This window comes from Nematostella vectensis, chromosome 8, assembly GCF_932526225.1.
Source record: "Nematostella vectensis chromosome 8, jaNemVect1.1, whole genome shotgun sequence".
NCBI classification, from domain to species: Eukaryota; Metazoa; Cnidaria; class Anthozoa; order Actiniaria; family Edwardsiidae; genus Nematostella; species Nematostella vectensis.
In genome coordinates this window covers 5,235,591-5,247,012 of record NC_064041.1, presented here as the reverse complement: position 1 = coordinate 5,247,012, position 11,422 = coordinate 5,235,591, and the positions used below count along the sequence as shown (strand labels likewise).

The window sequence follows — 11,422 nt, the reverse complement described above, 5'->3', positions numbered from 1 at the left end:
CCATCAGGTCATTTTGGGAAGCTAGTGGGGTTATTTTTTGGTAATCGAAGTATAAAGCTTTTGCTTCATGCTGTTATTTACTAGATTTCTAATAACAAAGGTGTGGCTGCTTAGGTTTCTTTACGCTTTCCACACTGTATAAATCAGGGGCGGATCCAGGAGTTTTTTAAAAGGGGGAGCAGAGAAAAAGGGGATTTTTTGTTATTTCTTTATTTTTACTATATTTTTTTTTTACTATAAATACCACATTGCACAACTACTGAAGCGAGTGATTACATGCCAGTCTCCCTAAGGGACTTTGGGCGTGGTCAACAGAAATTATTACCACTAAGATAGCAAATTGGATGTGTTCGAAGGAATTCTTAACCCAATGAGATGGTAGAATCGAAAAAAAACGTGTAAGACCCCTTAGGAATAGCAATTGGTCGAATGTTATAAAATGTTATAAAGCGAAAAAAAAAAAAAAAAAAAGCTGTAGAAACGCATATTTTCAAACATAATCTACTTAACCGTGAGACCCAAATTTCGCATTTTCGGTAAACTGCCTCTTCTCGTCATTTCACATATACCAGGACATACACTCCCTAATAAGGCTAGAGAATGCGTGACACTCATTGTAGCTAAACAGCCTCTGCCAGCCGCCATTTTTTCATCCTAGCAGAGTACCAAGTGTGAAAAAGCATTTCCATCGGCTGATTTGGGGAAGCCAATGCAATATTTGCAGCAACTTGAATGTGATAAACAAAGTACTAAACTATGATTAAGATGGCTATTGAGTGAGATTTTAGCACATTATGTCACAGGTAGACCCCAGGGGGGGACTCCGATAACAGACGGGGGTGATTGCCGGCAAAATCGAATTTAACAGTAAAGGAGGGCACTATTATTATTATTATTATTATTATTATTATTATTATTATTATTATTATTATTATTATTATTATTATTATTATTATTATTATTATTGTTATTATTATTATTATTATTATTATTATTATTATTATTATTATTATTATTATTATTATTATTATTATTATTATTATTATTATCATATTTTTTGCACTTTTTTGTTTTTTTGACAAATGTTTATCGTAAGATCGATAGGCTTAAATACGGAGCTTGGGCTACCTGTGATTATGTGCCTTCCAACGAAATGAAAACATTAACAAGGTGTGCTAACAAGAACTTTTTAAGCTGGACAATCTTTTTATAATAATATACCATTTTTTTAAGATCTTTATTGGGTAATTTAATTTGGCGAAAGTGTCTTTTAAAAGACACACTACTTTTAGAATTTTTTTTTCGCATTTTCTGTTATAAAAATCATCTGAGAATGTTACTCAATCGACCTGAAGTAAGTGACAATGCGGCTTATCTCTGTCACACACTAGTGCGGCTAGCTCAAACGCTTTGTTATATGTCAATAAAAGATTATGAATAATAATAAATTTGTTTGGCAAGGGCCCATCTCAGGTCCACAAGTCCACTTTGTTCGCAGTCACCGGTTGCTAGCCGCGTAATGATCAAGAATTTATCGCATACAAAGGTGAGAAAACGATAATATTGCAAGATATGATGATTTTGGAAAAGATTAAACCCTAAATAACAAATAGTAGATTGATTAAGAGGTCGAAAGAGGGGTCAAAACAGAAAATGTTAATTTTCGATCCCGGCACAGTAAAACAAACATTTTCAAAAAACCTTAGACACTATAACACTAAGAAGTATATACTAAACAATAATGGAAGCCATTTCGCAGTCGAGACGACAGCCGTTAGACCGCTAACCAATGAGACAAACGCCAGACAGCGACAAGCAGACAAGCGGCACATACGCAGTAAAACAACAACGCAACGCGGTTCGGAACTTTATCTAAACCGTAGGAAGGCTCCGAAAAAAACTAAAACTACTCAGACCGTGGGGGTAAGCTCCCTGTGTATTCAGTGAAGAGTGTCTAGCTTGGCTAATATTAAACTATGGAGGTGAATAGGAGTCGAATACTGTAAACGTACAAACACAATTAAACTTCTTTAAACACAATGACAAGATGTTTTGGCTACCAACATCTTCCGCGCAGGACAATGCACGCAGTTCAAGAGCAGCATAATAATAGCAGAGTTTATCAGGTTTAATAAATGTAACAAGCTTTCTGAGTAATCGAATCCTGCAAATCTCTGGACCAGGGGCCGGTTCCTTAAAGGCCGATTAACTTAACCCTCAATCAGCGCCTAATCCCGGGTTAAAATTCGCTTATCGTAGGTTAGCTAACCGACGGATAACTCACCGTTCCCGAAAGCCAAGTAATCCACCGAATTACTAACCCTGGATTAAATGAGTGAAAAACTGGTTTGAGGAGTAAAATTCACACAGGGTACCCAGTATATCAACAAAAAAGCAACTTAAATTTACCTTTGGTGATTTTATTTTCGCAGAAAAGCCTCAAAACACCTCTACATCACCTGTAATTACCTCCATTACATGGCCAAAAAAGTGTCATTTGCAGGATTCGAGTTGGTGCGTGACACTAGCGAGACAGATTCAAGTATAAATTTCATGTAACTTTCTGTTTGTCCCAGCACAATTTTCAAGTCAGCATCGCAACGAAGGTCACATAATAAAGCGAAATGTTAGGATATTTGATCCCTACATTGTTTTGTGTAACGTCTTTTTTGTCGACAACTTTATTTTATGAGGCTTTAGTTCTACTACAAAGTTTGGGAGGCCTGTGTTACGTCAACTAAACAGTGGGTTAGCGAGTTAACCCACCTCGCGAGCAGGGTTAGATTTTACCTCTTAACTGACCAAGAGTTAGCGCTAACCAGCGTTTCGGGAACGGAACTAATCTGGGGGTAAAAAATTAATCGTGGGTTAGGGTTAATTTAACCCTGGGTTAGCGCAAATCGGCTTTTCAGGAACCGGCCCCAGACTGCTAAGCCGACGACCCCCCACCGGAGCCGGTGTGATTTTTTTCTACATGAACGAGCGGTTTACAAACCTAGATATGAATCAAGCGTTACATGCACACAAACATCGATTGCTTGATAAAAGACGCATTAAACGCTTTTTGTGTTGACTGATCGAGGTAGTTTTAGGAGAGCTAGGGGTCTAGGATCCTGCTCTCCTCATCTGTAGAATGGATTTTTTAATGAGATTAAAATACCAAAGTTTATTACAGCGTATAGTTACAAAATGGATCCAGCCATCAATTAACCCATTGACTCCTGGCTTTTTTGGAGCTGAATTTACAAAAAACAGACTGAAAACAGATACCTCCCCCCCTATTCTGAGTTTTATACAGCCCGTCAAAGTCAAACACAGCTGCACCTAGTCAGCGGTATCCAAGCTTTCCAACAGTGCTTTGCGGTCCCTACTTTTAATCCCTCGTCGCTGTGCTGAAGCCAGCACAAATTGATGGTTGCTTGGCATTTTTTCAACAAAAATACAGCTATGAGCATATTAGGAGAGTGTCTCAGGACATCATGAAGTCTTTTGGGGCATAATTGAGTGCTTTGCTTATGGATATTTGCAAGCAAAGGTGGATTCATGACGATTTTTTCTTGTTTGGCTTTGCCTGGATGAGAAAATAATTTTCTAATGAATCACCACAGCTCTCCTAAATGCTGTCTTTTCTGAAACCAAATTGATTGCAAAATTGTTTACACTGCTATTCTGGGTCTGTATGACCTGGAATTGATTTGTTTGGCTTCGGGGTAAAAAGACTTATAAAAAACCATCTGACTTTGGGGAGAGGAGTGTTGACTGGCCCTCCCCTCGTGAATTTTCCCCTGTATCTCCCAGAATGCTTTGCAATACGTTATTCTGGGTCTGTATGACCTGGAATTGATTTGTTTGGCTTCGGGGTAAAAAGACTTATAAAAAACCATCTGACTTTGGGGAGAGGAGTGTTGACTGGCCCTCCCCTCGTGAATTTTCCCCTGTATCTCCCAGAATGCTTTGCAATACGTAAACATATTTTCGTGGTTGTACAATCCTTCAAGGAATGGGCATTGTGTTTTGAGGCCAAGGAAATGTACCTGGAGGATCAGAATAAAGGTATCTATTTGTGTCTTGAGCTGTGTTTGCTGATCTCTCTCCCTTGTGTGGTATTTTGAGCGTTTTATTGAGAGGGGTGATTCTGCTTTTCTCTCCTTGTTCGATTTGAGATTTGTCAAAGAACCTGTGCTATTATTTAGCTTAAGAGTAGATGCCAACACCTTGGTTGGATGCATATCTGCAAGACCATTTATCCCTTAGACTGATGCCTGAGTATCTTCATCTTGTTGTGTTTATTTTGAATTTATGAATTTTTTGGGTTGTGGGTACTTCCCAAAGCCGGTACAGGCCGGTTCAGGGGTCAATGTGTTAATAATTAAAGTAAACAATTCATGGTGTGACTATGGATGTCGAAGTTGTCAAGAGTCTAATGGTCAATTTTTATTTTCCTTCATAGTAGAAGTTCCATTGTGAATTTTTTTTAATACAAACAATATTTTTACAAGCTTTGCCCTTGTGAAGAATGTCATGGAAATAACCGCATTCCAAAGATCCCCAAAAATATTGTCAGTTTAGATGCCATATACTGTAGTTTTTATGTATCGATTTAGTGTCAATTCATTGGACTGATTATTCAGAAATATGTGTGGAAATTAAAATCCACAAGTACTTCTCCTTTCATGCATTACATATTGGTGCACACACCTTTTACCATATAGTGGCCTGTTGTTGGTTGCCTACTCTAAAATGAATGCAGTGTAGAAAAACATATTTGCTTTGGAGGTAAATTCTAAAAAAAAATACATCTAAGTCATCACTGACAGCTTGCTAATGCTAACTTCTAATTTCAAACCCAACCATTTCATAAATCTAGGTTTGGGGTAGAGAGGAAACAGCAAAGAATAAAAAAAAAGTTGATGGGGAGAGGAAAACAGAAGAACTCTACTACTCTTGTATTCTCCCGAATTAGCTATCTTGGTACTTCTGATACATTCACTGTATTTTCTCAAGATTTTTCCTAAAGCCAGGTTGACAGCTATGTTACTATGGAAATTAAAATTCACAAATATACATCCAGTAATGCATAATATTTTGGTGCACCCACCATTTAGCATGGTGGCCTGCTGTTTTGAGAAAGCCTAAATCCAGGCATTGTATATTGAAAAATGAATGCAATGGGAAACAGACTGACTTGGAAAACAAATTCTAAAAACAAGAGTGAAAGTGCTGAATAAAAATTTCTAACCAAATCTGTTCATTTATTTTTGGTGTAAAGGGGAAATAGCAAAGAGCTTTAATTGCATAAAAAATAGTCAACAGGATAACCATATTTTGCAGAATAAATGAAGTGTAAGGAAGGCAAACTCTCTGTACAAGTGTATATACTTGTACAGATAACCATATTTTGCAGAATAAATGAAGTGTAGGGAAGGCAAACTCTCTGTACAAGTGTATATACTTGCATTGTACTGTTCAACATATTACAAAAACGTTTTGAGAAATATAAACAGCTCATTTCTGATAACAAGTCATCTCAAATGTACAGTTATTTCCCCGAGGGTGTAACGAAAAGATATTCAGAGTTTCTATAGTCTTTATTCAGGATTCTTGGTCGATTCGTTTGTCTTATTCATGCTCAGTCTACTTTACCAACCAACCCTGGTATCATATACCAATACTGTGATATCCGGGGCACGAGGGGCAGCAGTGATTGAATAACAAAATCACTAATAACAAATCACTAACTGAACATAGCAATATTGTTACAGAGGGGTGGGGGCATTTGAGAACAGTTTGTTTCTGAAGGGTGGGGCTTTTATTACAACAGTTGTTTAAGGTTAAAGTCTAATCCCCCACCCTTTCCCGGGACCATGGGTGTGGAGATTTCAAATGACTAGTGCATAAGAATTCCCTACTCTTATCTTCAAGACATTATGGTTTTCAGTTCTCATGTCTTCCAGTCTTTAGCATTCATCTTGGCCCTCAGGTAGTCCCTGGTTGATAAAAGAAAAAAAAATATTATTTTTATTACTTATCATCAAGCCATTTATACTTAACTTATAATATTAGTCTTACTAATTTTCCACAGCTAGATGCAAGATGCAGACAATATAAACAAAAATATATATAGATAATAGGGTTTTTTTATACTCGGTAAAAAAAATTCTTTTGTAAGTAATTTAAGTATTGAAAAAATTTCTGTACTAAGTAAATACTGTAATAATAATCTTCAAAGGACTAAGAGCACAGGATATAAAGACAATAGCTGTCATATTCTCAATGCAAATCGTCTGAAACTCAACTTAGCAGTGTTTTTCTTTTTTGTCGCTTTCTGTTTGTTGCTTGTGGTTGTGCTCGCTTTTTAATGTGAGTCAACACAACAAGTGAATAATTTCTAGCTGAAAACAGACACCGACTCTAGCGAGGTGGACTAGGAAAATCCTAGGATAACCTAGGAATATCCTAGAATGTCCTAGGATTTTATTCCTAGGAAATCCTAAGAAAAACCTAGGAATGAGGTGTGAAATTTCACGGTAAATTGGGATAAAACAAACAAGAGTTTCCTAAGATTTTCCTAGGAATTCCTAGGAAATTCTTAAGATTTTTTAGGAATTCCTAGGAAGAAAATTGCTTGTAAAGCCTAAGAATTCCTAAGATTTTCCTAGGATTGCAATATAGAATTTCAGAGGAAATGATAAACATTTAACCACATACAATGAAAACATTCAAAAATTTTTTTCTTCAAAGTTTCGGTGCATCATATTTTCTTGCTGGTTGATCGTAAATACAAACATACATTAGAACTCACATAAACAAGACTATTGTCTATTTGTGCAAAATCTTGGACTTAGAAAACCAGTACCATGTATTCCAGCACAACTAATATATGTGGGTCTGGTTTGGATGAGTTTCATGTTTAAAATGATCTAACCTCATTCAAGCAACCCTAGTGCCTCAGTAGAAAACAAAATGGAAGCAAAATGGCATAGGAAAAAAGGATTCTAGCTACATTATAATAGGCATCTTTGTATAGTCATAGTTTATAACTTTGTATATTCAGATAAGAAGCTAGAAGCCTAAAGCCTATATGCACCATTTAAATTCGAACCCTAGTAGGTTAGCATGAAAAGATAACTAGGTTCTTCATTTGTAGGGTTTTACTGTGATCAGAATATCAAAAACTATAACTTATCTGGACAAGAACCAACTACAGTAATATTGGATATTCAAAACAAATACCTGGTTAAATTTTAGGTGCAAGACTGATTACTAGGTTTTCACTAAGCTAAGTTAGCCAATTTTGTGCTTCAAGCAACAGTTTATAAAGCATAGAAACTTTATATGTAAGCAGTGACACGGCCCTTTCTTCTTGGAATATTTTCGCATAAATCTTGGCGTGAATGAATATTGGTAGAACTCCTCTAGTTGACTTCATCCTTTAGTCACAAAATTTAAGGCAAGAAAAAAAAAAACAAGCACTGAATTCCACATAATTGACAAGAACTTTTTCCTTCCTCCGTGCGGTGCTTGCATTTCGTCGCCATTTTGGGGCCGAGGGGTCTGGGTCGAGATGCGCGGCGCGAAAGATGACCACAAAAATCAAGTCGCATAGCTGTACCCAGGGGCCCATATAAGTAGGGGCAATCATCTGTATTATATAAATGTCACAGCGTTTCCTAGGATTAGGCTATTTTTAGACGCGCGCGCACGAACGGGCCAATCAGCTACGTTGACGTTGGTCGCGCGCGCGAGTGATGTGAGGCTGCACGCGCAAATTGCAGTTAGGAAGAATATATTTTTATCGATCAATTGTCGGTTTTGTTTGTTTACCAAAAGAATTGCAAGCTAGAACTCAAAGTCATAGGTAGGGTTGGATTCATATTAAAGAAGAGAGCAACAAAAAGTCAAAGTACCGAAGAGAGAACATAGCTTTTTGTCTGAGACTGCGCGTGCAGTTGAGCTCAGCCAAAACGTCAACACAAAGGTTGAATCTGATTGGCTCATCCGCGCGTCTAAAAATAGCCTGATCCTAGGAAACGCCGTGACATCTATATAGTACCAGAACATGGGGAAGTTGATTGCCCCTACTTATGAGCCCCTGGTGTACCATATTTCTATACAGTGGAGCTCCCCCCTTATATATTTTGACATTTGTATTCTGATTTAGCGGTACTCTATGTGTAAACCCAGATATCTCTCCCCTCGACCATCTCTCCACCCCTCTCCCCCCAAAAACATCTCCTCTATACACTTTTGGGGCCTCTCCGCTGCCCCTAGAGCATTGTAAAATGCATAATCAAATAGTGTTTATAATAGCCATCTAAATGGCGTTATTTTTATCAATGCCATTATTATATTTTATTACATACACTGAAATTTAAGAACATTTTGAAATGCTCCAAAAATAAGAAAGCCCAGCATCAACCAAAAATTAGACGCTCTTATCAAACAAATAGGGGTGTTGCCTTTAGTTTTCAGGTTTTCTGCCTGGCATTTTCCTTCCCCCGGGGGAAATTAAAATCATAGTCTAAGGCCTCGAATTATTTAGTGAAGAGGGAAATATTGCATACATAAACATTAGGCAAACGTCGGGGACCCAGCCACGACCCTACTGGTTCCCTTATTTTTTTTTTTTTAATATTTGGGGGGAAAGGGCCGTCAGTGTCACACCCCCTTACGGCATTGCAGATAAAAAGCTCTGTAATTTACTGAACTTCGCACTTGTTTCTCAGGTTTGATTACCATCTTTGCATGATGCTAGTGGAAGCTGTTTTGCTGTTTGTCAGCGTAGTTTTTCTACTCTACATCTACCGTTACATTACAGCGGGATCCACTAACATGCCGCCGGGGCCGACACCTTTGCCTCTGATAGGCAATCTGCTGAGCATTAAAAGCTCTAATATTCATTTCGAATTAGCCAATCTTGCAAAGACCCATGGGGATATTATGATGATCGAGTTGTTTGGGATGAAGATTGTAGTTGTAACGTCAGGCCCACTTGCAAGAGAAGTACTCATGGGTAAACATATTAACGACTTCGCGGGAAGACCTAAAAGATTCACTTTCGAGTACATGTCTAAAGGCTACAAAGACATCGCCTTGAATGACTATAGTCCTGGCCTTGTTTGGAAAAGAAAGATCGTTCATTCAGGTCTGCGGAAGTATTTCCCAAGTTTAGGAGACACAATCGCTAAAGAGCTGGCCAAACTTGAAGATAAATTGAACAGCGATGTTGGTGTCCCAGTCGACTCGAAAGACGAGTTCTTTCTTCTTGTCTTAAACATTATCTGTTCTTTCTTGTCTGGAAAGGCATTTGATAAAGAAGACCCGGAGTTCAGCGAGACCCTTGAATTAGTTACCAAGACAGTAGATACTCTATCTATGTCCGCGTCCATCTTGGACGCATTTCCATTCCTGATTCATTTCCCTCTCCAAGCTTCCAAGAATTTCAAGAGAATCGCAGAACTGAGGGATAAACTTATGGGTAATATCCTGACGTTCCACAAGGAGACCTTCAACGAGAATCACATCCGGGACCTGACGGATGCTTTCTTGAAGGCCAAACTTGACATCGAGAGGGAAGACAAGAAGGCAGCGGGAGAAGTGACAGATGAAGAAGTCGCCTTAATGATGATGGACGTTTATCTCGCAGGACTGGAAACCACTGTCACCAGCCTCCGCTGGATTATAGCATACCTAATGAACAACCAAGAAGTCCAATCGCGAGTGCAATCCCGTATCGATGACGTCATTGGTGACCGTAGGCCATTAATGTCCGACCGCCAAGGCTTACCATATATGGAAGCACTGGTCGCAGAAGTTCTACGGTTGTCGCCGCCGATTCCTTTGGGTCTTCCACATAAGTCCATACTTGATACGACGATCGACGGATACACGATCCCAAAAGGTACCACCGTTCTCTTCAACCTGTGGGCGATCCACCACGACCCGAGAGAGTGGCCAGAGCCGGACAAGTTTGACCCGGACAGATTTATAAACGAAGACGGCAAGTTCGAGGTCCCTGGTGACCGTAACTTTCTACCGTTCATGGCTGGGAGGCGGGTTTGTCTGGGCGAGTCGCTGGCGAAGATGGAGCTCTTTCTCATTATGACTCGTCTTCTCCAGCAGTTCACGTTTGAACCACCGACCGGTCATCCACCCCCTGAACTGACAGGAATATCAGCCGCCACGTATTTCCCCAAGCCCTATAGCTTCTGTGCAAAGCCTAGAAAAGGCCGCACTTCCACTTAATTGAGCTTAGGCTTTTGTGCAAAATCTCGAAAAGGCCGCATCTCCTGTTAATAGAGCTTAATAGCTCTTGTACAAAATAACCTAGAAAAGGCCGCAATTCAAGTTAATTGAGCCTAACAGTTCTTGTACAAAATCTAGAAAAGGCCCACCTCCAGTTTATTGAGCTTAGAAGCTTTTGTGCAAAATCCACCCTTCCTGTTGATAGGATTTGGCTTCACAGCCAGGGCCGTAGCCAACATGAGGCAAGTGAGGCACTCGCCTCGGTAAAATTTTGATCCTTTTAGTGTTTCACAATTGAAAAGTATGAGATAAAACACCTGCTTTTGTTGGATTTATCATCCAGTGGCTAACTTTGTCGGTAAAATTTTGATTCTGGCTACAGGCCTGCAGCTTTTGTGCATCTCCAGCTCTTGTACAAAATAACCTAAGAAAAGGCCGCACTTCAAGTTAACAAAGCTAAGCGAGGAAGGCTTAAGGGGGGGCTACCACAAAACCGCACGGAAAGTCCAAAAAATAATGCAAACTGCATCACCACAAACCCTTGCACAAATCCTTTTGACTGTAAGCTTTACATTTTTTTTTGTAAAACCTAGAAATGGCTGTACATAACCTAGTTAACAATACAGCAGTCGGAAACCATAATTATCCGCTGTTTTCCTTTGCCTTACGATGGCTTTAAAAAAATCCATAGATAAGATTTGCAAAAGCAAAATAATTAACAATGGCCACGATCCAGTATTTCGTCGAAATATTCACGCAACCGAGTCATTATGATTATATATATTCAAGACATCATCTACTATTGATTTTATATACAATAGCTTATGCATATTCACATATCATCAATTATTGATTTCATATACAATTTTGTCACATTAAAAATCGTTGTTCGAGATGCATGAGGATGTGAGTTTGGGGAGTTGGATTGCGATCAATCAATCAATCAATCAATCAATCTCTCTCTCTCTCTCTCTCTCTCTCTCTCTCTCTCTCTCTCTCTCTCTCTCTCTCTCTCTCTCTCTCTCTCTCTCTCTCTCTTTCTCTCTCTTTCTCTCTCTCTCTCTCTCTCTCTCTCTCTCTTACTTACTTAACTGGGTTTCAAATTGTGACCTCGACACTTATCACGTCCATGTCAACAAATAACAAGTGGGACAGAAGCAAAAAGTGATGTAATAAA

General features: G+C 38.8%; 1 protein-coding gene and 1 long non-coding RNA gene across 2 annotated transcripts; one reads left to right on the top strand and one right to left on the bottom strand.

Moving 5' to 3' along the window:
* The first annotated feature begins 1,426 nt into the window (after positions 1 to 1,426).
* On the top strand, positions 1,427 to 11,140 carry LOC5501711 (steroid 17-alpha-hydroxylase/17,20 lyase). The gene is made up of 2 exons (XM_001622925.3): positions 1,427 to 1,546; positions 8,727 to 11,140. The coding sequence occupies exon 2, from the start codon at positions 8,746 to 8,748 to the stop codon at positions 10,243 to 10,245; it is 1,500 nt and encodes a 499-aa protein (XP_001622975.3). The 5' UTR covers positions 1,427 to 1,546; positions 8,727 to 8,745; the 3' UTR covers positions 10,246 to 11,140.
* LOC125570124 lies at positions 5,273 to 7,538 on the bottom strand. The gene is made up of 2 exons (XR_007312485.1): positions 7,234 to 7,538; positions 5,273 to 5,987 (listed from the first exon to the last, which is right to left on the bottom strand). It is a non-coding gene; the product is annotated as an uncharacterized LOC125570124 (long non-coding RNA).
* Positions 11,141 to 11,422: the final 282 nt, after the last annotated feature.

Excerpts from the sequence above, each read along its gene's own strand:
- LOC5501711 (XM_001622925.3), top strand. The coding sequence starts at position 8,746 with ATGATGCTAGTGGAAGCTGTTTTGCTGTTTGTCAGCGTAGTTTTTCTA.